This window comes from Notechis scutatus, chromosome 4 (assembly GCF_049901735.1).
Source record: "Notechis scutatus isolate UNSWTSFEM ecotype Mainland chromosome 4, rNotScu1.2, whole genome shotgun sequence".
In the NCBI taxonomy this organism is placed as follows: domain Eukaryota; kingdom Metazoa; phylum Chordata; class Lepidosauria; order Squamata; family Elapidae; genus Notechis; species Notechis scutatus.
The window spans coordinates 2,287,850-2,313,916 of record NC_142012.1 but is presented as its reverse complement, the minus strand read 5'-3'; the positions used below and the strand labels follow the sequence as shown (position 1 = coordinate 2,313,916).

Here is a 26,067-nt window from a genome sequence, read left to right as displayed (position 1 = left end):
TACGGGGGAGGAAAGGGCCCTGATTCCCTTCATTAGCCACAGCTGGGAAGAGAGTTTAAAAGAGATACATGCTGAGAGCGGCAGCTGCTGGGAACAAACGTGAGTTTATCTTGTGTTGACTTTGGTTATCTGCGTTCTTGGCGTCTTCCCAACCGGGTTGAATTACTGCCGTTCCTTCACGTCTGGAATTCCTTCTCCTGCCCTGCCGGACTAATTACCTCATTTTGCCTTGATTGGACTTATAGTTACAGTTTTTGTTGACCATGTTTTGGACTTGATTCACTGCATCCAAAGGCTGTTCCTGGGAGGGTTTTTCTCCAGCCCAGAAGGTAACCAGGACACCGGGGGCAAAGGTAGATCTAATAAAGGGACTCCTACTGGTTATCTGACTGTGTTGCCTTTGTGCCACACCCCTTTGGGTCATCACAGCCAAAGACCAGAACTTAAGTTACACACGCTTTATGTAGAAATGAACTGTTTTCGGAGAGAGAGAGAGAGAGAAAGAAAAAGAAAATTAGATAAGCATATGGCTTTATTATCCTTTTGATTCCTCCAGCTTTAAAATGCTACTGTCCTTCTATACTGTCTGTACACAACCTCCCCAGTTCCTTTGTCTTTTAGTTCAGCACGTGTAGGATTGTTGTCATTGTGCGACTCGGTGGTGGCCGTGGCGGAAGGGAAGGGGGGTTGGGTAGTGGGAACAGTCCTGCCTCTTGGCTACCACTATGAGGCCTGCCACAGGGCCACCTCTCCCCCTCCGAAGAGCGCGTTGTCCTCCCCTGTCCCCCCCCCATTCTCCCTCTCAAAAGTGGACCCTCGAAACGTCGTGGGTGGCAAACAGCCTCTTGCAATTCATGCACAGGACAGAGGGAGATTTGGGTTGGTCAGCCAAACAAGCGCGACACACCAGATGCCGGCACGGGAGCTGGTAGACGGCCTCGGTCTTGAAGTAGGGAGAAAAGGCGCGGGAACAGGAAGAGCATCCCTGAGGGCCAGGGTTCCCGTCGTGCTCTGAGGGAAAAGAAAAGAACATGTGTTGACCCAGGGCGTGACACAAAAAGAACCAAGTCACAAAAATAGAATAAATTCCCTTTAATGCCTCCAACTTGGCCCCCAATGTCCAATTATCCTCGGCTGGAGATCAAACTCTTAAAGAAAACAGTTTACAGAGAGAGTAAATGCCGTCCGAACCTAAAGTAAAGTTAATTAGAAATATAAAAAAAACCCAACACAAACCACACTGAAGGAATTCATACGGCAGGCCAGGATGATAAATTGCAGACTTCCACCAGATAACGGAGCAACCACAGTTGGGAGGAAGCCATAACCCAGATAAGCCTCGACCAAGATAATGCACACTTTGCTTCCAGCAACTTTGCCATGCGCAGTTTGTCCTTATAAACAGTCCTCACAGCTGCAGCCCGTGAAGGGGATCAGGGCCCTTTCCTCCCCTGTAGACCATGCCACTCACGTTTCTCCCTGATCCGCTCCTCCTTGCGTGCCCTAGGATGAAGAGGGGATGGGCCTGGGTCTTCCTCTGAATGCCCAGCTGGCCTGCGCCCTTCCCCAGTTTCCTCCACAACCACCGGAGCCCCACTCCCATTCCCTGTCATCTGTTCCACCTCTCCCTCGGAATCAGATTCCAACAGAGGCGTGACAGAACGACATGCAAAAAGTGAAAAGGGGGACTGTGGAGGCACGACCACAATTGACGCGAGGGTCGTCTTTTGGGTGTGGGGGTGTGGGCTGGAGTGGAGACAGCTATGCTCAACTAGGCAATAGGTCAATGTGTCTAATCAGATCCCTGTTTATTTTATTTGTATTGCCCCAGGGGTGGGATTCTTCCAGTTCGGACGAACCAGATGTTAAAGATACAGCTGGTTCTATTTCAACTGACCGGCTGGCCCCGCCCACCTCGCCCCTCCCCCTCCCAGCAGTCTCCACATAGCCCATTTTCCATGCAGGTAAGTGCAAGGTTCGTGCAGAGGTTCTGGGAGGGGGGGGAAAAAGGCCTGTTTCCGGCTTCTTGTGGACCTCCAGAGCCCGGGGGGGGGGAGGCTGTTTTCACCCTCACAGATGTCCTGGGGGAGGCCACTGGACCCTTTCATGCCTAAGGCAGGACTAGAACTCACAGTGTTCTGGTTGACTGGCCCAAAGGCACCCCCCCTGGCTTTGATGCCTAAAGTGGGACTAGAACTCACAGTCTCCTTTTATAGGCCATTTTCAAGTTTTCGTATTTTATTTGGACACTATCCCGAGTCTCTCTTTGTGAGAGACAGAGGGGCGGTCTCCAAATGTGATAAAATACATAAATAAAAATTCAACCAAGTATAGAGAAGCTAGCTATTCCGTTTGCCCTTTCTTTCTCGTGGGCGAGAGACTCAAATTCCCAAGGAGTCCGACAGGCAGCAAATCGGTCCCCGCAAAGAAGGGCAAAGAGGATGAGTTGGCCAACTTTTTCCTGGCTTTACCGTAAGCCCCGCCAGCCCCACAGACATCGCTGGAGCTGCTGCTGCTGCTGCTGCTGCTGTGCCCGTGTTGCCCGCCTTTAGCCAAACTCGCGGTGAACGGCATCGTGCTAAGTGCGGAGTTCAAGGCGCTGTCCAAACTTTCGGACAGCCTCTGTTCATGCGTCACCGCTTCTGTGAAGAGAGGGAAAAAAGATCTAGAGAGAGGCATCATGGAAGAGTCGAAGAGAGCATCCTCCCTGGCGAATCAAGCTACAGATATGTGTTTATTTGTCTATCCAATATAGAGAGAGATGCCTAGTGGCACACAACAATCAGGTGGGAAATAGCAAATAAACAAAATGGACTCTGGGCCAATCACCAGGAGACGGTGAGTTCTAGTCCCACCTTAGGCACAAAAGTCAGCTGGGTGACTTTGGGCCAATCACCAAGAGATGGTGAGTTCTAGTCCCGCCTTTGACATGAAAGTCAGCTGGGTCACTTTGGGCCAATCACCAAGAGATGGTGAGTTCTAGTCCCGCCTTAAGCATGAAAACCAACTGGGTCACTTTGGGCCAATCACCAAGAGATGGTGAGTTCTAGTCCCGCCTTAGACATGAAAGTCAGCTGGGTGACTTGGGGCCAATCACCAGGAGATGTTGAGTTCTAGTCCCGCCTTAGACATGAAAGTCAGCTGGGTCACCAGGAGACAGTGAGTTCTAGTCCCACCCTAGGCATGAAAGCCAGCTGGGTGACTTTGGGCCAATCACCAGGTGACAGCGAGTTCTAGTCCTGCCTTAGGCATGAAAACCGGCTGGGTGACTTTGGGCCAATCACCAGGAGACGGTGAGTTCTAGTCCCGCCTTAGTCATGAAAGCTGGCTGGGTGACTTTGGGCCAATCACCAGGAGACGGTGAGTTCTAGTCCCACCTTAGCCATGAAAGCTGGCTGGGTGACTTTGGGCCAATCACCAGGAGACGGTGAGTTCTAGTCCCACCTTAGGGACTAGACTTACAAAAGACTCACAAGCTTCTGAAACCAACAGCTGAAGCGATTTCAGAATATTAAACCAATACTCAGATAAACATTTCTCCCCCACAGGATGGTTTCCACCAGCACCACCCCCTGCAAGTTTACAAACCGGAAGGCTCAGGATACCTGTGGAGCAATCCATCTGGGACGAGTTCAAATCCCATTCCATTTTCACCCTCTTTGCGTGGAACCCCAAACTGGACGCCACGGCGAAGTCCACCGCTGCACAGTGGCTGCCCTCCGGGACTCCCTCCTGGTTCTGGTCCACCAGATCGATTTTCCGTTTGAGCGATGACATGGCGAGGGACGACGCCACCACCGTCCCTGAGGCCCGGCTCCGGCCCAGCAGGTTGACGCCGGGGATGTCATGCTGGAGGAGGAAGTGGTCGATCCTCGCCTTGAGCGACGGGTGGGGAAGGGGCTGCGTGTGCGGGCCGAATGCCACCCCTGTGAAAGGATCGCTGGGCACACGCCCCCAAGTCGCCTCGCTCCGGTTGCACTTCTCCAGAGTTCCTCGGTCGATCACTTTCCCGGAGGGCAGCAGCATGGGCAGGGTCATGATCTCCAGCGTGATGGGGTCCAGGAACTCTTCCGGGATGTCCTGGAGAACCTCCACCAGCTTCTGTTCCCGGGAGTCGGGCCCCGTGTCACTCTCCATTGGCAGAGGAAGGGCGGGGAGTTGACTGTCCGAGGCATCCAACGAGGACTTGGTGGCGACCCGGAGGACATCGTCCACCACGTCGTGAGAGCACGACTTGGACGGTTGGCCCCAGACCTCGACTCTCTTGATGGAAGGCAGCCCGCTACCCGCCACGTAAGCAATGCAGATTTTCAGCCAGGTGACACTGCTTAAGGAAGCCGGGCCTTTATTCCATAAGTCCAAAGAGGCGGAGCCGGGAAAGGAGAGGAGAGGGTCGGCTTGGTGATGGAAAGGAGGCCTGGGCCGGAAGCCACGATGGCCGAAGGTCACTTTGCTTTGATTCTTTAAGACGGCTTTGCCCACCAGGGTGAAGGTCTCTTTGTCCGACGCCGGAGGCTGGCCGGACGGAGCAGAGAAAAGGGGCTCCGGGCTATTCCAACAGGCCTTGTTGGAGGAGGTAGCAGTATAAATATCCAAGCCGGTGATGTTGTGGCACGAGCCGGACGAAGTATCGATGTTAATCCGGCAGATTTCCACATTGAAGGGGAAAGAAATCGTCACCTGCACCGGCGGCTTGATGAAGTATTCGCAGCGGAAGCCACGGTGTCGCTTGACGGGGTCTTCGGAGATGAGGTTTTCTACTTCATAGCCGTCGGCGGAAATCTACAATGCGGGATAAAAGTCAGGGACGGGGGAACCCAGGCGGTCCTTGAATTACAGCTGAAAGTGGAAGAGGGCATTGCCAGGTATGTTTATAACCGTGATGGCGAACCTGTGGCACACTTGTCATAGGTGACATGCAGAACCATTTGTAGGGGCACACGAGCTACAGCCAAAGTTACCTGCACCGCGCATGCGTGCGCCTCCCAGCTGATTTTCGGCCCGTTTGAGGCGTTTTGTCCTCCCGGAGGCTCGAGGGAAGCCTCTGGAGGCTGAAAATTGGGCCTTCCGGAAGTACCGGAAGTGCCGAAACAGGCCCGTTTTCAGCCTCCAGTCGCTCCAGAGGCTTCCCTTGAGACTCCGGGAGGGTGAAAATGGTCTCATGCGGGCCAAAAATCAGCTGGGAGGTGCACGCATGCCCAGTGCAGGTAAGGCGGCGGGGCGGGGGTGTTGCACACGCATACACAGGGGAGCGGGGCGCAAAGCGCGTGCTTTCGCACCACCACAACAAACAGGTTTCTCATCACTGGCTTATAATATCATTGGCATTAAAATGGAACATTTGAAATATCCAATAACTACTCTTAAAAAAAGCACGTTGATTCATATTAGGATTATATAAGTTTGATTAATTAATAGAACTATTATGATTATCGTTATTGATGTTTGCATCAAAATGAATTATACCCAGAGGCCACGCTGTTCGTGTACTGATATGAATCTCTCTCTATAAAAGCAAAATAGCCCTCACGCATCATCACAAAATCTCCAGAACCATAAAACCTACAAAGGACATGTTATTTGTCTTTACGTTTGAGATGTTTCCCACCCCCCCATGAGGTGCCACCTTGACGTGGCAGGGGGGCTTCACTGCTCCAATGAAGCCGAGAAGCCGTGCTGGCGGTAGTGCAAACTACCAGCAAGTCCAACCATGCCAGAAAGGTCTCAGCTGAGGAGCAATGAATCTTGGTGAAACACAACCGAACGAAGCCTACACCAGCTCGGTTGTCGCCCGGGGTTAACAAGGGTCACATCGGGTGTTAGGGAACCTGGGCATCCGTCGACAAGTGGGCTACGGGCCACGGGTCCCATAGCTGAGCAACTGGGACATAGGCCTGCAGGACTACTGGAAGCTGAACCACCTCAGAAGCGGCAGAAATACACAGTGTCAGGGAACCGCACTGTAATGAAATGCTACTACAAAGCGGAACCAGAAAAATGAGGCTACCCAAAAAGGATGTAGAAATAATAATAATAATAATAATAATAATAATAATAATAATAATAATAATAATAATAATAATAATATAGGTTTTGATCAAATTTTGTTCATGAGGTTCGCTTGTGTCCCTTTCCTGGTGCTTCGAGATTTCACAAACGAATAAATAATAATAATAATAATAATAATAATAATAATAATAATAATAATAATAATAATAATAATAACAATAATAATAATAATAATAATAAATAATTATAATAACAATAATAACAATAATAACAATAATAACAATAATAACAACAACAACAATAATAACAACAACAACAACAACAACAACAACAACAACAACAACAACAACAACAACAACAACAACAACAACAACAACAACATTAATGAGATTCATAGCCTTTGGGGCTGGTTGGTAGCTCAAAAGCTCAAGTCCTAACCAAGGACCTAGGAACTGTTCAGGTAGCGTCGGAGGACATATTATTATTATTATTATTATTATCATTATCATCATCATCATCATTCAAATACCTTGTTGCAGTGAATTCTTGGCTTGAACTGTGGAAGGCAGAGGTTGATCACCATATTTAGGGATGTGGACGGAAATCGGCTTCCTGAATTTTAATCTGGCTCTACGATTAAAAAAACACGTGTTTTTTTTAAATCCCAGCAGGCTGGCAAATGGCGGATGATTTAAAATATATATATATATATGAGACTTGCGATGGGTCACACAGAAGGCCTGGCTAGGCCAGGACTGTTTGCGTAACCACCAGGTGCCCAATTGTGGGGGGTGTCCCAAAAGGAGGCTGGGGGCACCAGTTCTTCCTTTCCCTTTTCCTGCTGCTAAGAGACCTGCCCCCTTTCTACACAATCACAATGAGTTGTCGACATGAATTCTTCTGCTCATCGGTCCTTGCAGCAACAAATTCTAGGGTTTCAATTCAAGATGGCTCCTTTATGACTTGTGAACTTCAACTCCCAGAATTCTGAATCCTTCCAGAATTCTCCCATGCTGGCTGAGTTGGATGTCTAAGGCCCATGCCCTCTCTGCCTCAGGATTCTGGGAGTTGTCCAGTCATAAAGGCCCATGTCCCCTGCCTCAGGGATTCTGGGGTTGAGTCCACAGGTCATAAGGCCCATCGTTCCCTCATGCTGCCTCAGGATTCTGGGAGTTGAAGTCCACAGGTCATAAAAGGCCCATCGTTCCCTCATGCTGCCTCAGGGATTCTGGGAGTTGAAGTCCACAGGTCATAAAAGGCCCATCGTTCCCTCATGCTGCCTCAGGGATTCTGGGAGTTGAAGTCCATAGGTCATAAAGGCCCATCGTTCCCACATGCTGCCTCAGGGATTCTGGGAGTTGAAGTCCAGAAATCATAAAAGGCCCATCGTTCCCCATGCTGGCTGAGGATTCTGGGAGTTGAAGTCCACAGGTCATAAAAGGCCCATCGTTCCCTCATGCTGCCTCAGGGATTCTGGGAGTTGAAGTCCAGAAATCATAAAAGGGCCATAGTTCCCCACCTTTGGTTTAACTGGATGTTGTGTGGGAAATGTTGCTTTTCTCAGGGGATCCTAGCCGGCTGGGGAATTGTGGGAATTGTGAGTCCACAGGTCTTAAAAGTGACCAAAGCTGGGCATCCCTGGCCTAAAAGTTGGAAAACTACGAGGCCACTTCTATATATTGCATCATGTATAATCCATTCACTTTAGTGTAGATCAGGGGTGTCAAACTCAAATTCATCGGGGGCCGCATCAGCAGTTTGGTCCCCATCAAAGGGCCGGTTGTATCTGTAGGTCTATGTTGTGCCCCCTTTTAAAGTGCCCAGCCATCTGCCCCTTTTATAGTGCCCAGCCATCTGCCCCTTTTATAGTGCCCAGCCATCTGCCCCTCCATTTACTTTACTTACCTTTTACTTCTTTCTTTCTTTTACTTCTTTCTTCTTGCTCCTCTCCATGGCGTCCGTGCGCTCCTCTGATCCCTGGAGATGTCGGGCGGACGTCACGTGATAACGTCACGTCCGACACCCAGGGAGCAGTGCGGGGCAGGAAGAAGTCGGGCCAGGTCCCGGAAGGTAAGTAATTTTTTTTTTTTAACTTGAGCCATTTTTAAAATGAATTTACTCCGTGCAGGCACGGAGTAAATTCATTGAAAAAAAAGGGAGGCTGCAAGGCTGGCGGCGGCACCTGCGGGCCATCAGGCGAGGTCTGGCGGGCGGTTGCCCGCGGGCCTTGTGTTTGACACCCTGGTGTAGATTAATAAATCCCTCTGACAACATCTGTCAAATGATGTTTTGGATATGGTAGTAGACAGTAGAACGATGTTTCTCAACCTTGGCAGTTTGAAGACATGTGGACTTCAACTCCCAGAATTCCCCAGCCAGCCTAGCAGAAGTCTCCAAAGTGCCAACTTTAAGACTTGTGGACTATAACTCCCACAATTCCCCAGCCAGCCTAGCAGAATAGCTATTCTGGCTGGGGAATTCTGGGAGTTGAAGTCCACACATCTTCAACCTGGCCAAGGCTGTAACACCGAAGGAGAAATGCTGAGAAAGCCTTTAAAACGATTCACACTGAAGATCTAGGAAAGATACCGTATATACTCGAGTATAAGCCGAGTTTTTCAGCCCATTTTTTGTGTTGAAAAAACCCCCCTCGGCTTATACTCGAGTCAGATTCCCCTCTGAAAAAAAAAATGGTGTGGAGCTCCGGAGCTGGGCAGGCGCTTCCCTGCTTCCGTGTTTCCTTTGCAACTTTTAAGCATGGGGGTAATCGGAAGCAGAAAAGTTCTTGCATGAGGATATATTTTTTCTTTTTTTAACTGTTTTTAGGGGGGAAAAGACCCACCGTCATGTGAGAATGCTCAGACACGAAATCTATCCTCCCGAAAATAAGTGTGTGTGTGTGTGTGTGGGGAATTTTAACAGAGGGAAGATGTAGGGAGAAGGCAAAAGCGACGGAAGATCCTTCAGGGGAAACTGAGGGGGAGACTCACCCTTGGTCCAGATGAGGCCCCTTCCCCGCCCCTAAGGAAGCAGAGGCAGCCAGCAAGGGCAGGCAAGCCCCACTTCACAGACTCTGTCCGTCCTCGCTCCCACCCAAAGCCATGAAGTCCCCAATCGCGCAGCCCAGAATCGCCCTCCCCTCAGGGGCAGCAACGACACCCGGTTTTTCCCGAGACAAGAAGCTCCGCCGTGCAATGAAAGCGCCCTGGCTCTAGGCTCGCGGGCTCAGAAAACAACGCAAGCCGAGGTGGCTTCGGCTCCGCTCGGCTTCTCCAACATCCGGCACCGCCCTGTTCTATGTACCTTTCCCTTCCCGAGGCGACGCGGGACTGGGGCCGCACCGGCGGCAGCAACTCCCGACAGCCCCAGCTGGACACCTGAGCGGAGCCTGTTGCCGCCGTGGGCGCCGTTGTGGGCGCCCGGCTGCCCAAGTAAAGAACAGGGCCACGCCAGACCATCGGAGAAGCGGAGCAAAGCCGGACACCAGCAGCCGCCTCCTCGGCGCAGAAAGCCTCCCCAACCAGCCGGCCGGTCTCCTCCTCCTCGGTCACACAGAACAAACAGGCAGAGAAGGAGGAGAGCAGCTGGCCAGCCGGGAGGCCTCCGTGCTGCGAAAGAGGCAGCCAATGATCTCCGGCGCCGCCCTGTTCCACACGCTGCTGCTGACTCATAGACTTGCCGGGCCCGGCACATAGAACACTCTCCGGCGTCTGTTCACGCGCTGGCTGGGCGGTGCCGGATGTTGGAGAAGCCGAGCGGAGCCGAAGCCACCTCGGCTCGCGTTGTTTTCTGAGCCCGCGAGCCTAGAGCCAGGGTGCTTTCATTGCACGGCGGAGCTTCTTGTCTCGGGAAAAACCGGGCGTCGTTGCTGCCCCTGAGGGGAGGGCAATTCTGGGCTGCGCGATTGGGGGACTTCGTGGCTTTGGGTGGGTGGGTGGGTGGGTGGGTGGGAGTGAGGACGGATGGAGTCTGTGAAGCGGGGCTTGCCTGCCCTTGCTGGCTGCCTCTGCTTCCTTAGGGGCGGGGAAGGGGGCTCATCTGGACCAAGGGTGAGTCTCCCCCTCAGTTTCCCCTGAAGGATCTTCCGTCGCTTTTGCCTTCTCCCTACATCTCCGCTCAGGTGTCCGGCTGGGGCTGTCGGGAGTTGCTGCCGCCAGTGCGGCTCCCGGCTCCAGTCCCATGTTGCCTTGGGAAGGGTGGGGCAAAACCAGGAGCCGCTGAGCCTGAGCCTCCGGTGCCGCTGCTGCTGTTGCAAGCGCTGCCGCGGCTCTTCCTTTTTGCCTTTCCCTTCCCGAGGCGACGCGGGACTGGGGCCGCGCCGGCGGTAGTGACTCCTGACTCAGGGGGCCTCCGAGGGAGGGGAAGAGAGTGACTCCTGCCTCCCGCTGTCATCATCATCTTCTTCTTTTGGGTTAGTGAATCAATTAAACCTTTCATGATAGTGAGATCGTTTCCCAAATTAATTATTTTTATTTTTGAAATTTACCAGTAGCTGCTGCATTTCCCACCCTCGGCTTATACTCGAGTCAATAAGTTTTCCCAGGTTTTTTTGTGTAAAATTAGGTGCCTCGGCTTATATTCGGGTCGACTTATACTCGAGTATATACGGTAGGTTTCGATCAACTTTTGTTCATGAGGTTCGCTTGTGTCCCTTTCCTGGTGCTTCGAGATTTCACAAACGAAATGAGTTTCACAACTTAAAAGTTATAATGGGTGTGTGTGTGTGTGTGTCAAAGGTACCTGGTTCCTTTCAATCTTCAATTTGATCTTCAATTCATTGCATTCTTCTGCTAGGACAATCGACGATATTAAAGTTCTGGTGGCACCTGGCAACGAATACAAATTGTTTTGAGATCCATCCTGGCTAATCTGGAAAAGAAACCTGCATTGTCGTGACAGAAGCTTGCTGAAGTGGCCCAGAAATATGGTTTATATTCTGGTTTAACTGGAAAAAAGTTGTAATTTGCCGTCAATTTGTAGCCCGGTACTGGTAGTCCTCAACTTACAACAGTCGAGCCCGACATGTTGCTAAGCGAGACGGTTGTTGAATTTTGCCCCATTTTACTTTCTTCCTACTGTTAAGCGAATCCCTGCAGTTGTTAAGTGAGGAACACGGTCGTTAAGTAAATCTGGCTTCCCGGTTGACTTTGCCGGTCACAAGGTCGCAAAAGGGGATCGCAAGACCCGGGACACTGCCACCGTCATAAATATGAGTCAGTGGCCAAGGGTCTGAATTCTGATCACAATCATCACGATTATGGGGATATTGCAATGGTTGTAAGTGTGGAAAAACATTCATAAGTCATTTTTTTTAGTGCCGTCATAACTTTGAAGAGTCACAAAATGAACTGTTGTAAGTGGAGGAGTACCTGTGTTACAATTTACAGAATACAGGTATCTGTTGACATCATTCTCAAAATACAATAGGATTATGTGGAGCTGTAGTGGCGCAGGGGTTAGACTGCAGTATTGCAAGCTACGTCTGCCCATTGCCAGCAGTTCGATCCTGACTGGCTCACGGTTGACTCAGCCTTCCATCCTTCCGAGGTGGGTAAAACGAGGACCCAGATTGTTGAGGGCAAGAGGATGACTCTGTAAACCGCTCAGAGAGGGATGGGAAGCACTGTGAAGTGGCATGTAAATGCTATTGCTATTCCTTCCTTCCCTTCCCTTCCCTTCCCTTCCCTCCTCCCTCCCTCCCTCTTATTTCTCTTTCTCATTCTCCTTCCTGACTGGCTCACGGTTGACTCAGCCATCCATCCTTCCGAGGTGGGCAAAATGAGGACCCAGATTGGGGGGGCCAGAGGCTGACTGTGTAAACCACTTAGAGAGGGATGGGAAGCCCTGGGAAGGGGCATGTCAATGCTATTGCTATTGCTATTGCCTTCCTTCTATTCCCTCCCTCCTTCCTTCCCCATCTCTCCTTTCCTTCCTTCCTTCCTTCCTTCCTTCCTCCCCTTCCTTTTCCTTCCTTCCTTCCTTCCTTCCTCCTTCCTTCCTTCCTTCCTTCCTTCCTTCCTTCCTTCCTTCCCTCCCTCCCTCTTACTTCTCTTTCTCATTCTCCTTCCTGACTGGCTCACGGTTGACTCAGCCTTCCGAGGTGGGTCAAACGAGGACCCAGATTGTTAAGGGCAAGAGGCTGACTCTGTAAACCGCTTAGAGAGGGATGGGAAGCACTGTGAAGTGGCATGTCAATGCTATTGCTATTCCTTCCTTCCTTCCTCCCTCCCTCCCTTCCCTCCTTCCTTCCCCATCTCTCCTTCCCTTTCCTTCCTTCCTTCCTTCCTTCCTTCCTTCCTTCCTTCCTTCCTTCCTTCCATCCTTTCCTTCCTTCCTTCCTTCCCTCCCTCCCTCCCTTCCCCTTCCTCCCTCCTTCCCTCCCTCTCTTATTTCTCTTTCTCATTCTCCTTCCTGACCGGCTCAAGGTTGACTCGTCCTTCCGAGGTAGATAAAATGAGGACCCAGATTGTTGGACGCAAGATGCTGACTCTGTAAACCACTTAGAGCGTGGTCTGTAAAGCACTATGAAGTGGTATACAAATCTAAGTGCAATTGCCTTCAGTCTAACAAAGCTAATTTGGATTCTACCCAGCGATGGGATTCAGCCAGTTCGCACCAGTTTGGGAGAACTGGTTGTTAACTTCCTGAGCAGTTTGGTGAACTGGTTGTTGGAAGAAATCATTAGGGCAAAGAACCGGTTGTTAAATTATTTGAATCCCACCACTGATTCCACCCATAAATGTGGGAGAGAAATAAACAATCAATTTAAGATATGCAAAGATTAATCAACAAAGATGAACGGAGGTTAAAACACATAAAGAACGGTTGCAGGAACTGGGCCTGGCTAGTCTAGGGAAGAGAAGGACCAGGGGAGACAGGAGATCAGGGTTCAAATATTTTGAGGGGCTGCCCCAAAAGAAGAGGGAGTCCAGCTATTCTCCAAAACACCAAAAGGCAGGACAAGAAGCAACGGGTGGAAACTCATCAAGGAGAGAAGCAACTTAGAACTAAGGAGGAATTTCCTGACAGTCAGAACAATTAATCAGTGGAACAACTTGCCACCAGAAGCTGTGAATGCTTCAACACTGAAGTTTTTTAAAAGATGTGGACTTCATCTCTCACAATTCCCCAGCCAGCTAGGATAACCCTTTGTCTGAAGTGGTGTGTAAGGTTTCCTGCCTGGGCAGGGGGTTGGACTAGAAGACCTCCAGGGTCCCTTCCAACTCGGTTATTCTGTTAACTTTCTTCTTCAATTATTCACCATCATTCGAAGCAATGATTTGCAACAACCCCAAAAGGACAGGATTAGTCTACAGACTGTGAAAGTGGTGAATGGATGGCATAGGGTGGTTATAAAATAATTGTAATGAATATTATAGTTAGCAGGGGGTGAAAATTAGCAACCCTGTAGAAGAGCTAAACGACTACCTAAACCAGGCTCATCATTACTTGGCAGCTTCTAAGCCTTGTGGACTGTCAACCTCCCAGAATTCCTCCTCCAGTCATGTTAGATCCAGGAATTCTGGGGTTGAGCAGGCTAAAGCCTTGAATACTAGCATAGATAGATGATAGATGATAGGTAGATAGGTAGATATAGATACAGACTAGATGAATGCCAGATAGATAGATAGATATAGATAGATATAGATATAGATAGATGAATATAGGCAGACAGACAGACACAGGGCTAGATATGAGATATGAAGATAGATACTGTAGATCAGGGGCCTTCAAACTTGACAGCTTTAAGCCTTGTGGATTTCAACTCCCAGAATTCCTCCTCCAGTCATGTTAGTTCCAGGAATTCTGGGAGTTGAAGTCCACAAGGCTTAAATTTGCCACGTTTGAAGGCCTTTGCCTAAAACAATGCATATGAATCTCAGACCAACAACTATAATCCCATCATACGATGAACCACAGATAGCCCTGAAGTTACGATCCCAATTGAACCCCAAATTTGTGCTGAGACCTCTGTCACGCGAATTTTGCCCCATTGTACAACCTTTCTTGCCACCGTTAAGCCAATCACCACACTTGGTCAGTTAGTAACCTGGTCGTTAAGTGAAACCTGGCTTCACCCGTTGACTTTGCTCGTCGGGAGGTCGCCAAAGGGGATTCAGGGGACGCTGCCACGGTCGTAAGTATGAGTCAGTTGCTAAGGATCTGAATTTTGATCACACAACCATGGGGAAGATGCAAACGTTGTAGCTCTGAAAAACGGCCGTATGTCATTTTTCCCAGCGCCGTCACTAAATGAACTGTCGTAAGTCAAGGACTATCTGGATTTCCAATCTACCTTCTAACTCAGTGTTTTTCAACCGTGGGATCTTGAAGATAGGTGGACTTCAACTCCCAGGATCTGTGCTGGGGGATTCTGGGAGTTGAAGTCCACCTATCTTCAAGATCCCACGGTTGAAAAACACTGTTCCAACTGAATCTATTTGGTTTTCCTCTCCTGTTTCTAACCGTTTTGAGGAAGAAACTGCCACGAGCTTCATCCAGGCAACACTATGCAGAAGAAATAAAAATACACAAAAGCCAATTAAAGTACATTTTAATGGTTGCAGTGTTTTGTCCTCACTTGAGCATCCAGCTTTCCCTTTGGCATTGGCAGTGGTTTTTAGCCAAGAATAAAAGTGGGATGTGACAATATCACACAACTGTTTTTGCATTAGCCAAACTGCTTTTTAAAGTTGTAGCAACGTTTTGGCAGAATCTCATCTGCCATCATCAGGCTTCTGTATTGGGTTCCTCTGTGAGTCAGACTTTCACAGCCGTTTCAGTTTTAAATTTGGGGCTAGCAGTTAAAAGGAAGAAGCAGCTGCAAGCTCACATCACTCTGAGAAGCACAGAGCTGAAGACACAAGCCTGAAGATGATGAATGAGACTTCATCGAAATGTCGCCTAGATACTTCCAATCTTACATGGGACAAAACCCGAATAACCAAAGATCCACATACAAATACCCGCGAGAACCTCAGAAAACATATACATACATACATACATATATATACACATACATACATATACATACACACACATATATATATAGTCCTCGACTTACAACGCTTCATTCAAAATGACAACGGCACTGAACAAAAGTGACTTAGGATCGTTTTTCGCACTTACGACCCACTGCAGCATCATTGTGGTCAGATGATCAAAATTCAGAGGCTTGACAACTGGCATGTACTTATGACAGTTGCAGTGTTCCTGAGAGTCACGTGATTCCCCTTTTGCAACCTTCTGACAAGCAAAGTCAATGGGGAAGCCAGATTCGCTTAACAAACGGGTTACTAGCTTAATAAATGCAGTGATTCACTTAACAATGGTGGCAAGAAAGGGGCGTAAACCAGGGCAAAACTCACTTAGCCATCTCCAAAATAGATAGACAGATTAGATTAGATAGATTTATTTATTTGGTGTGCAATACAGAAGTGATTTCCCAATGCCTTCCTGAGATATTTCCTGTCTTCCCAGTCTAACCCACACTCCAAGGACTTCTTAGTGGTCTCCCATTCAAATAATTACAATCCTACTTAGCTTCCAAGATCAATCAGCGTGGGACAGACACTGCCATCCACTCCTATTCATCTATGCACATATCCAACTCTCTTTCTCACTTATGCGTATATATACACCCGCAAAGCATTTTACAATTCTTCTCACATCTCTCCCAATTCAGGCAACTTTTAATTCCCATTTCTCAGACTGTCAAGTATGTGAGAAATTGAATGTGAGATGTGGCAATTCTCTCTCTCTCTCTCTCTCTCTCTCTCTCTCTCTCTCTCTCTCTCTCTGTGTGTGTGTGTGTGTGTGTGTGTGTAAATAAATAAAATGATTATTCACAAAGTTTTGCTTTCCTTGAGTTTTTTTCCAAGTTATAATGGCTGCTCCTTTGGGGGCGAAGTTATGAAGCATAAGTGAAATCAAATTGCATTAGAAGTTACATTTTATTTTCTTAAGGATGACAGTGAAGTCCTTTCGCCCTCAAAAGAGGCACATGACGAAAGCTAGCATTACCCCTCTTCAAATATTAACTACAACCCTTGCAAGAGGGAAAGGGGAATCAGAAATTAAGCAGCTTGGAAAATACAAGTGTGGTTCACAAGAGGGGCGGCTTCCATCCTACGTCACCTCAAAAGCTCAAAACTCAAGCCATTGCCACGAGGATTTTGAACCTGGTTCTAACGGAATGTTTTGGCTACCTTTCAAACACTTTCTGGTACAAATACTTCCGCTGTTCCTCCCGGTTACATTTGAGTAACGGAAACCACTCCCAAAAAGGCAGTTCTACTGGTATGTATCCCATTCGGCGGAGCTGTCTCCTTTTCATAGCGTGCAGTCCCAGCAGCTCTCTTGAGTGATACCGGTATTGGTTTCGATTGGTGACCTGAAGGGCTAACTTCACACATTCCTGCTGCTCCTGGTTTATCGGAGACGGTCGTCCTTCCACTTTCCCATCAGTCGAAGTCTCCAAACCAGGTTCGGCATCGGGAAATTCAATTTTTTTCCAAACAGGCAGTCCGCGCAACTCTGCCCTTTCCTGAACATACTGATCTTTCTCGCTTTGGCCGGGCGGGCTGAGTGATTTTCCTTTCAGAAGCCGCTGAATGATGTTATCGGTGAGGAGGGTGCCGTTTTTTTTCAGTTCCAAGCGCCCTCCGGCTGCGCCTTCCGGATTAAACGGCAACGGCTTCCGGTCGGCGTCCAAACGGATTTCTAAATCCACAGACCTGACGTGAGGCAAGACGGCATGGAGCTTGACAAACTGAGGGCCGCCCAGCATCTTCTCCAGGAGGGACCAAGCCGCATCAAATTCCTGCTTCAAGAAATAATTCTGCATTTTCCCCGCCATCTCTTGCTTGCTTTGGCTGCTCAGACGGCTGCCGGTGTAGCCCGGACACTCGATTCCCACCGTGCCGTCGAGGGTGAAAAAATCTTTCCAGAGGTCATGTTTACAGCTGCTGCTTAACTCAATAAACTCGGGACTCAAAGTGTAGTCCAGCAAATCGTAGGGGAAACGCTCCACAAAGGCCAACCCGATTAAGGAAGTGATCAGATGCTCAGGGAATTTATTGTATTCGAACAGCCTCGATTCCAGCTGTTCCAACAAGCTGGTGTAAAACTCTTCTCCGTTGGGAGGCTGGTAGTTCAAGGTTCCAAAGGACCACAGCAATTTCGCGATGTCTTTGGTACGGCACACGGCTGCCTTGGAGGGGACTGTGGCCGCAATCGCGTCCAGGATGTCTTCGTCGCAATAATGCAACGAGGAGCAGGCGAACGCGATGTGCATGACCCCTGGCATGCTGAGAGTGGCAATTCTGGGAGGAATGACCTGCCCCAGCTCCTTTAGGAAGTCCAAGTGGTCCAGGTGAACCCCGCGGAACATCTTGAGCACATTCACGATGGCAAAGCTGCTCATGTCGCCCAAGGAGCCGCAAATTTTGTCTCCGATTTTTCTCAAGAGGAGTTCGGACATATTGCTTTGGGACTTGAAGAAGCCTAAGCAGATGATCCCAACTTCCTCCAGATTGAGGGCCTGCAAATGTTTCAAAGCCGAGGCCTCCAATTTCTTTGCTAACTCTTCTGGGACCGTTCGGCCTTCGCCGATGATGTAGGCCAGCTGGACCAACTGAGTCAAAGACAGATCCTTCCAATTCACGTTGACATCGTTCAACATGGCACCCAGATATTGGGGGACCCTGCAATTCAGGCAACGCCAGAGATCGGCTACCAGCAGTTGCTGATCCAAACTCAGGTCCTCCACCCGTCGGACAAATTCGGCTTCTAGGACCTTCAACATATAATGGACGGGCGGGATGCCCAAGGCAACAAAGGCCTTCAAAAGCATGATTAGCTCCACGTTGCCAAACAGGCGGGCATTCTTGGCGACACCCTGACACAGCACCGCGAATCTGGAGCCGGATTTGAACTCCCGGTGTTTTTCTGCGGGCAAATGGCTCAGCCGGGAGAAAGATTTCACGATGTCCTTGGGCTTCATGTATTCTTTCAACACGGAAACGTTCTGGAGGATGAAATGACACTCCTCGGCTGAAAGGGGCTGACGGCGTTCATCGGGGTTGTAACACAGAGATTTGTACCCGGGCCTTTGCTTCTGGAATTGTCTAGCCACTTCCTTACTGCCTTGAGGCCTGGAATGGGCCTCATCCTTGTCATTCCTTACGGAGGACCGCAGCCACGAGTCCCTCGGGGATGCCTGAGTGCAGAAAGCGTAGCCGTTATCCAAATCTGGAAACATGCTCTTTGTTCTCGAAAGTCCTGGGCGACAGAAAACACTGGGTGCATTCTGGATGCATCTAACGCTAGTTCGGGAGCGAACATACTCAAGGGCTCCTTCTCCCAAACCTTGGAGGGCATCCTTGTGAAGGAGAGACTTGGATTTCCAGAAAATGGAGGGATAAGGATGTAATTGGTAGCCTGGTGGCTTCCAAGCCTTGAGCACAACGGCAAGTTTAGGGTCTCTGCCCCTTCTTTGGATCCTCTGGCTCTCTTCTTCGTGGGGGAAGCTCTTCGCGGTCTCCGTCTCGAGAAATGCCGGCGCCTTACAAGATCGCCCTGAAAATCTTCGGCATATTATCCTCGCAGACATGGTCACAGTTACCGGGCCGGGTACTGAAAAAAGGGCAGATGAAGAATAAGTGGCTTCCACTTTCTTCTGTCGTTAATCAAGAGATATTCTGAAAGACTACAGAACTTCAAAGAATCCAACGCGCTCTTATGCCCAAAGAAAACTAACAAGAGTAGCTAGAAACAATTCTACTTAAGCAATTCTCCGGGCTCTTCTTTTACATACGTTGAGTAGTTAAAAGTCACCAGGCTAGAAAGCAGGTAACGGTGAGTTTTAGCATCCATCAATTCTATGCAATGCACCCTCCCCCCACGCATGCCTGTGCCACACCCCCGCCCCGCCCCCTTACGTGCACTGGGCATGTTGCCTCCCAGCTGATTTTTGGCCCGTTTGAGGCTGCTTTCGCCCTTCTGGAAGCTTGAGGGAAGCCTTTGCAGCCCCGGCAGGCCGAAAAATGGGCCTTCCGGAAATACCGGAAGGGCCCGTTTTCAGCCTCGGAAGGGCCTCTGGAGCCTGGGGGAGGCCGTTTTCGCCCTCCCGGGGGCTCGAGGGAGGCCTCAGGAGGCTGAAAATGGGCCCGTTTCGGCACTTTCAGTCTTTCTGGAAGACCTGTTTTTTTGGCCTCCTGAGGCTGCAGAGGCTTCCCTCAAGCCTCAGGAGGGAAAAATGGCCTTAAACGGGCTGGAAATCAGCTGGGAGGGGCGCGCATGCACAGTGCAGGTAAGTTTGGCTGGGGCTCGCGTGCCCACACAAATGGCTCTGAGGCACGTGTGCCATAGGTTCACCATCATGGATATAGGCACAGAAGAAGCAAAGCCAATTCTAAAGGTTCCCACAGAAAGCAGCATGAATAAATCCCCTCTTTAGGCCACCCACTGTCCATTGTCCACAAATCCCAACACATTCTTTGTGTTTTGGGAGACAGTCTGTGCCGTTGGAAAAGTTCCCATAACATGACCTTGAAGTGCTGGAACTTTCTCAGGCTTGGCCTCTCCCGACACTCCCAATAATTCCACCTTCCCTTCCCCTTCTGTTAAGATAGAATTTGGGCCAGCCTTGACGTCTAGTCCCACCTTAGGAAGGAAAAGCCAGCTAGGTGACTTTGGCTCAGTCCCTCTCTCTCAGCCCAACCTACCTCACAGGGTTGTATATTGGAGGTGGTGACCCTTCTGAGAACTGTATGCCACGAAATTTCATTTTAATATATGCCGATTAGTGTAGATTCAAAGTGACAATAACGCTATTCCAAGTTGTTATGGGGGAAAAAGAGGAAGGGGTGTTGGATATATTCACCGCCTTGAGGTATTCGTAAAAATAAGAAAAGGTGAGGAATGAATGAATGAACCAACCTAGAAATGGAGTCAATTATTTCAGGATTAGAAAATTTTCCACCCTCAACTTTGTTTCTTACTACTGACCCATATACCATTTTTCTATTTATAAAAATACAGAAGAATGCAATCCATTGATAAGTCTATCTTCCTCCCTCAAACAAGTATGCAAGAACACACATGGATATTAATCGTTGAACACACCTTCCTTCCTTCCCATCCATCCACCCACCCATCCATCCATCCATCCATCCATCCACCCACCCATCTTTTCAGTCTCTTCGCCAAAAACTTCCCTCTCGTGTTATCCCATCATGGTTTCTCTTTCAATCAATTCTGTGCCCTTTCCTAGATATGCTGGACGGATATCATGATTTTGGTGCAACAAAGCTCTCACGCTAAGGCATGGCATGACACCTAAGAGTCTATCTCCCTACAATAAGAATACTGAATAAAGCAGAACCCTTTCTTGGCCGGTACAACTAAAAGGGGAAACATTCCATTTTCTACACTCTTAAAAGGTTAGGAAGCACAGGTGCCTCCGACCTGAGGGTCGAAGTCCACACAACTGAAAAAGTTGCTGAGCTTGTGGAACAGTAAAATAGTGGCTACAGTGCTGGGCTAGAAATCAGACTATTTATTGTGAATTCTAGTCCCACTTTAGACATAAAAGCCAGCTAGGTGACTTTGGGCCAATCACCAGGAGACAGGGAGTTCTAGTCCCGCCTTAGGCATGAAAGATGGCTGGGTGACTTTGGGCCAATCACCAGGAGATGGTGAGTTCTAGTCCCGCCTTAGACATGAAAGCCAGCTGGGTGACTTTGAGCCAATCACCAGGAGACAGGGAGTTCTAGTCCCGCCTTAGGCATGAAAGCCAGCTGGGAGACTTTGGGCCAATCACCAGGAGACGGGGAGTTCTAGTCCCGCCTTAGGCATGAAAGGCAACTGGGTGACTTTGGGCCAATCACCAGGAGACAGGGAGTTCTAGTCCCGCCTTAGGCATGAAAGCCAGCTGGGAGACTTTGGGCCAATCACCAGGAGACGGGGAGTTCTAGTCCCGCCTTAGGCATGAAAGGCAACTGGGTGACTTTGGGCCAATCACCAGGAGACAGGGAGTTCTAGTCCCGCCTTAGGCATGAAAGCCAGCTGGGAGACTTTGGGCCAATCACCAGGAGACGGGGAGTTCTAGTCCCGCCGTAGGCATGAAAGCCAGCTGGGAGACTTTGGGCCAATCACCAGGAGACGGGAGTTCTAGTCCCGCCGTAGGCATGAAAGCCAGCTGGGTGACTTTGGGCCAATCACCGGAAGATGGGGAGTTCTAGTCCCATCTTAGGGATGAAAGTGGCTTGGGTGACTTTGGACCAATCACCACAAGATGGGGAGTTCTAGTCCCGTCTTAGGCATGATAACCACCTGGCTGACTTTGGGCCAATCACTAGGAGTCAGGGAGTTCTAGTCCCACCTTAGGCATGAAAGTGGCTTGGGTGACTTTGGGCCAATCACTGGGAGACAGAGACTTCTAGTCCCGCCTTAGGCATGAAAGCCAGCTGGGTGACTTTGGGCTAGTCCCATTCTCTCTCTCTCTACAGCCCACCTCACAGGGTTGTTGTAGTGGGAAAAACCAACCTTTGGTCTACAAAAGGCATATGAGTTGTATCATTCAGAAGAACACAGCTGAGAGAGAGAGACCTTGGAGGTCTTTCATCCATTACTTCTTTGTCCTGCCTTTGGGTGTTATGGAGAATAAATTGTCCTCTCTTTCCTGTACAGCCTTTTAAGTATTATTAGGTACTATCAGATCTTAGGGAAGCCTGGGTCTTAACAAAATAACAGAGGCGGAAGGGGACTTAGAGGTCTTCTAGTCCAACCCGCTGCTCAAGCAGGAGACCTTCTACTATTTCAGACCAATGGTTGTCCAATCTCTTCTTAGAAACCTCCAATGTTAGAGCAACTGTAACCTCTGGAGGCAGGTCCTTCCACTGACTAATTGTCCTGACAGTCAGGAAAGTTCTCCTTAGTTCTAATTCTTTCATTTCATTTCATTTTCATTCTATGTCCCATCCACACATTCAAACGATGCATAATATAAAGGTAGGACTTGTTTACAGCTGGTGGTAAGATTTTGGAGCGGACATTTTGCTTTTAGTCTTCAGGGAGGAAACGAGGCCACTGGGGTCTGTAAAATGGTGTAAAATGGATAGAGGCTCCTTCATCCTTCTCCTTTCCATCTGCTCCTAATCCCTGAAATCAATCCCTTGCAGGGGGAAAAAAAGAACAAATAGAAACAGAAAAGCCACAAAACGGGCAAAAAGATGCGTGAGACTGCGCAAGGCGCACAGCGGGTGCCCTCGCTTTGGATTAAAGGGAGGGAAACTACGATCCGTTACTGCCACCTAGTGCTGAGAACAACCAGTAGTAAAAGGATAGCAGCGCTCCTCTGAAAAACAGAGCATGAATTGGGGGGCTACAATAGGGAGGAGAAACAATGGAAGTTTTTAAAAAAGGGGTACTAAACATTCAAAAGTTACTAATCTAGGGCAGCTGCAATGCTCAACCAACAGCGGAATGTTTCAATCAGAATAGAGCTGGAAGGGAGCTTGGAGGTCTTCTAGTCCATCCCCTGCTCAAGCAGGAGATTCTATACCATTCCAGACAAGTGGCTGTCCAGTCTCCTCTTAAACCGCCAGTGAGGAAAAGCCCACAATGTCTGGAGGTTGAGTTGTTCCACTGGTTAATTGTTCCAACTGCCAAGAAATTTCTCCTTAATTCCAGGTTGCTTCTCTCCTTGATTAGTTTCCATTCATTGTTTCTTGCCTTGCCTTCAGGTGCTTTGGAAAATAAGTTGACCCCCTCCTCTTTCTGGCACGCCCTCAAATACTTGAATACTGCTATCATGTGTCCCCCCCCCCCTCCTTCTTTTCTCTAGACTGGCCAAATCCAATTCCTGTAACCATTATTCCTATGTTTTAAGTCTCCAGGCCTTGCAACCAAAGCAGAAGGAATGAAAATGGCCTTGTTGCAGCCTCCATCAACCCCACGCTGTAGACATTTTGGGCATTTCACAAAAGAGGTTGAAAGCTCACTAAGAGTGCCATTATTACAGGCCCTCCCTGACCTAGGTGAGAGGGGCTGCATCAATCCATATAGGCCGAATGTGGGGAAACTAGATCGTTTGGGTTTTCTTCCACTAAGGGAAAAAAAAAAAACAGGATTTGACAGGAGAAAAATAATAATTCCTAGGGTATTTGCTGACTTTCCTTGAACAACTGATAATTACCTAAGCATTAAAACTGCTCATTACTTGGGGAAAGAGATATCCAAACTAGAGCGAATGCAACCAGAACAGCTCTACAAATGGGTCAGATGAGATTTCTTGAGGGTTGATCACTCGTTTGCAAGAATCTAGTCCAGGGGTCTTCAAACTTGACCGCTTTAAGACTTGTGGACTTCAACTCCCAGAATTCCTCCTCCAGTCATGTTAGCTCAGGAATTCTGGGAGTTGAAGTCCACAAGTCTTAAAGTGGCCAAGTTTGAAGACCCTTCGGCTAGCTGGAGGAAAGGAAGGGAGAGGGAGAAATAGATGATTGATAGGATAGATAGATAGAGATGGATGATATAGATCATATAAAGATCTAGATCCAGAACTAGATAGACAGAGAGTATATGGCTGGCTGGATGATAGACAGACAGACAGATGGGTGACATAAATTATATAAATATCTAGCCCAGGGGGCTTCAAACTTGACAGCTTTCTTGTGGACTTCAACTCCCAGAATTCCTCCTCCAGTCTTGTTAGCTCAGGAATTCTGGGAGTTGAAGTCCACAAATCTTACACTTGCCAAATTGGAAGACTCTTGGGCTAGCCAGACTTGCAAGATATAAGCCAAGGGTCTTACAAGTGTAAGACGTGGATTTCAACTTTTTTTTTATGTCCCAGAATTCCTGCCTTCTTCTATGCAACCACTGATAGAATTTATTTCACGTTTCATAGTACTCAAGATTCCCCCTTATTTTTTTTAATTCTTCACTTAACACTTTACTTTTGCAAATTAACAGAGTTGGATGGGAACTTGTAGGTCATCTAGTCCAATCCCACCCCACCCACCACCCAAGCAGGAGACCATTACACCATTCCTGACAGATGGGCCTGCAGCAAGGAAGGGTCTCGCTTAGCAACGGAAATGCTGGGCTCAATTGTAAGTCGTAAGTCGAGGACTACCTGTGGTTGGCTCCCTAGGTGGGCAGAGGGGAAAGATCTCCAGGGCATAAAGTCTTGGCTGGATACCAAATCCCCGCCCCTTGCCCCGCCCCCCAAAGAGGCTCCACCCATCGCTTTCTTATCAGGCTCCAGCAATCTGAGATGACAGCAGGCGCCCCTGATAATGGGGGAGGGGAGACAGGAGACCCCCCACTCGATCCTACCGGCCGATTGCGCAATTCCTGGGGAATGACGTCACCGCCACGCAGAGCCGCCTCCCCAACCACCCAGCGGTCCTGCCCGGGGCGTGGCCACGCAGGCCGGTGGGGGCTGTGACGTAAGACGCGCGAAGGGCGAGGCTTCGATTGCGCCAGCCCCTCCCCCGCGAATGCGTCAACCTTTCGCCCTCTGTGTGAGGGGCGGGGGTAAAGGCGAACCGGTCTCTTTCGTCCCCTCATTCCCCTCGGCATGAAAAGCACAGGCCGTCCCTTGTTCTCCCGGCCCTTCACTCACCGCAGTCCTTTTCCCTTTCCTTTCCTGCCACGGCCGCTCGGCGAGGCTCCTCTTTTCTCCCTCCGCAGGACCACTTCCGGTCGGGTGGCCTCACGCACTTCCGGCGAAGAGAGCCTCCCCCTTAAACGGCCGGAGTTAACCTCGCCGAAACGAGAATCTCGCGCAGGCGCCGTTGGGAAAGATTAGCAAGGGCCGGGAAGGGAAAGGAGGCGGTGCCTTTTCTGCTGCGCGCGCATACCCGGGTGTGTGGAAAAAGTATACGGCGACGGCACTGCGCAGGCGCCAGGGGGCGTTAGGGAGCTTATACTCTGCAGTCGTGGAGTCCCCAATTTTCCCCTAAGCGGCTCTTTAATATTCATAATTAGGAGGAAATTATTTTGCGGGGAGAAATAAGGCGCGTCGTATATAGGATGGGATTTGCTAGGTGCCCTGTCCCTTTGGATGGGCCTCTTGCAATAAGCCCCTTTCCCCATTGCAAAACCTGCTTGGGGGGGGTTGGACTAGATGACCTCCAAGGTCCCTCCCAACTCTTGTTGATTGTTTTGGAGCGTTCTCACTGGCAACACGGGCACGCTTCACCTTCAGGCAGTGCATCTGCTGGCGGGCAAGTGGCCAGAGGGGGGAGGAAATCAGAAGGGATGTCCTCGACTTACAACAGTTCGTTTAGTGACCCGTTCAACATTACAATAGCACTCCCAAAAAAGGGACTTGAGGACTGTTTTCCCACTTGTTAAGGGTGAAATTCCAGCAACCTGGAATTAAGGAGAAACTTCTTAACAGTGAGAACTGGGGGGGGGGGGCTGGACTAGAAGACCTCCAAGGTCCCCCTTCCAGCTCGATTCGGATTCTGAAATCGGCATCCCCACTGCCTTTGCTTGTCAGAAGGCCACAAAACATGATGACGTCTCACACACACCCGGGGCACTGCAACCGTCAAAAATATGAGTCAATTGATGAGCATCCAAATTTTGACCATGTGACTACGGGGATGCTACAACGGTTGTAAGGTGAAAAACAGCCCTAAGTGACTTTTTCCAGTGCCTTTGTAATCATGAACGGTCACTAAATAAATGGTTGTAAGAATAGAATGGAATGGAATAGAATAGAATAGAATAGAATAGAATAGAATAGAATAGAATAGAATAGAATAGAATAGAATAGAATAGAATATAGGATGGGATGGAATAGAATATGGAATAGAATGGAATGGAATGGAATGGAGTAGAGTAGAGTAGAGTAGAGTAGAATAGAAATATAGAATAGAATAGAATAGAATAGAATAGAATAGAATAGAGAATTCTTTATTGGCCAAGTGTGATTGGACACACAAGGAATTTGTCTTGGTGCAAATGCTCTCAGTGTACATAAAAGAAAAGATACATTCATCAAGAGTCAAGAATCATAAGGTCCAACAATAATAGTCA

At 49.0% G+C, this 26,067-nt stretch overlaps 2 protein-coding genes across 6 annotated transcripts; both read right to left on the bottom strand.

Moving 5' to 3' along the window:
• Positions 1-514: 514 nt before the first annotated feature.
• Positions 515-24,735, bottom strand: UBOX5 (U-box domain containing 5). Of its 3 annotated transcripts, none has more exons than XM_087962671.1 (6): positions 24,644-24,735; positions 10,750-10,835; positions 6,539-6,639; positions 3,606-4,782; positions 2,472-2,642; positions 515-1,011 (listed from the first exon to the last, which is right to left on the bottom strand). In XM_087962671.1, the coding sequence occupies exons 3-6, from the start codon at positions 6,590-6,592 to the stop codon at positions 803-805; spliced, it is 1,611 nt and encodes a 536-aa protein (XP_087818797.1). In that variant the 5' UTR covers positions 6,593-6,639; positions 10,750-10,835; positions 24,644-24,735; the 3' UTR covers positions 515-802. The 3 variants fall into 3 exon arrangements, with proteins under 3 accessions (XP_087818797.1, XP_087818798.1, XP_087818799.1); XM_087962672.1 differs by having other exon boundaries at positions 2,472-2,639; XM_087962673.1 differs by lacking the exon at positions 2,472-2,642.
• Positions 15,944-24,735, bottom strand: FASTKD5 (FASTK mitochondrial RNA regulator 5). Of its 3 annotated transcripts, XM_087962663.1 has the most exons (3): positions 24,644-24,735; positions 21,559-22,186; positions 15,944-18,645 (listed from the first exon to the last, which is right to left on the bottom strand). In XM_087962663.1, the coding sequence occupies exon 3, from the start codon at positions 18,620-18,622 to the stop codon at positions 16,214-16,216; it is 2,409 nt and encodes an 802-aa protein (XP_087818789.1). In that variant the 5' UTR covers positions 18,623-18,645; positions 21,559-22,186; positions 24,644-24,735; the 3' UTR covers positions 15,944-16,213. The 3 variants fall into 3 exon arrangements, with proteins under 3 accessions (XP_087818789.1, XP_026547578.2, XP_087818790.1); XM_026691793.2 differs by lacking the exon at positions 21,559-22,186; XM_087962664.1 differs by lacking the exons at positions 21,559-22,186; positions 24,644-24,735 and adding an exon at positions 19,737-20,141.
• Positions 24,736-26,067: the final 1,332 nt, after the last annotated feature.

Coding starts and splice junctions, on each gene's coding strand:
- UBOX5 (XM_087962671.1), bottom strand. CDS start 6,592: ATGGTGATCAACCTCTGCCTTCCACAGTTCAAGCCAAGAATTCACTGC. Junction 4,783..6,538: donor CAAGAATTCACTGCAACAAG/GTATTTGAATGA, acceptor CCCGCATTGTAG/ATTTCCGCCGACGGCTATGA. Junction 2,643..3,605: donor CCAGATGGATTGCTCCACAG/GTATCCTGAGCC, acceptor CTCTCTTCACAG/AAGCGGTGACGCATGAACAG.
- FASTKD5 (XM_087962663.1), bottom strand. CDS start 18,622: ATGTCTGCGAGGATAATATGCCGAAGATTTTCAGGGCGATCTTGTAAG.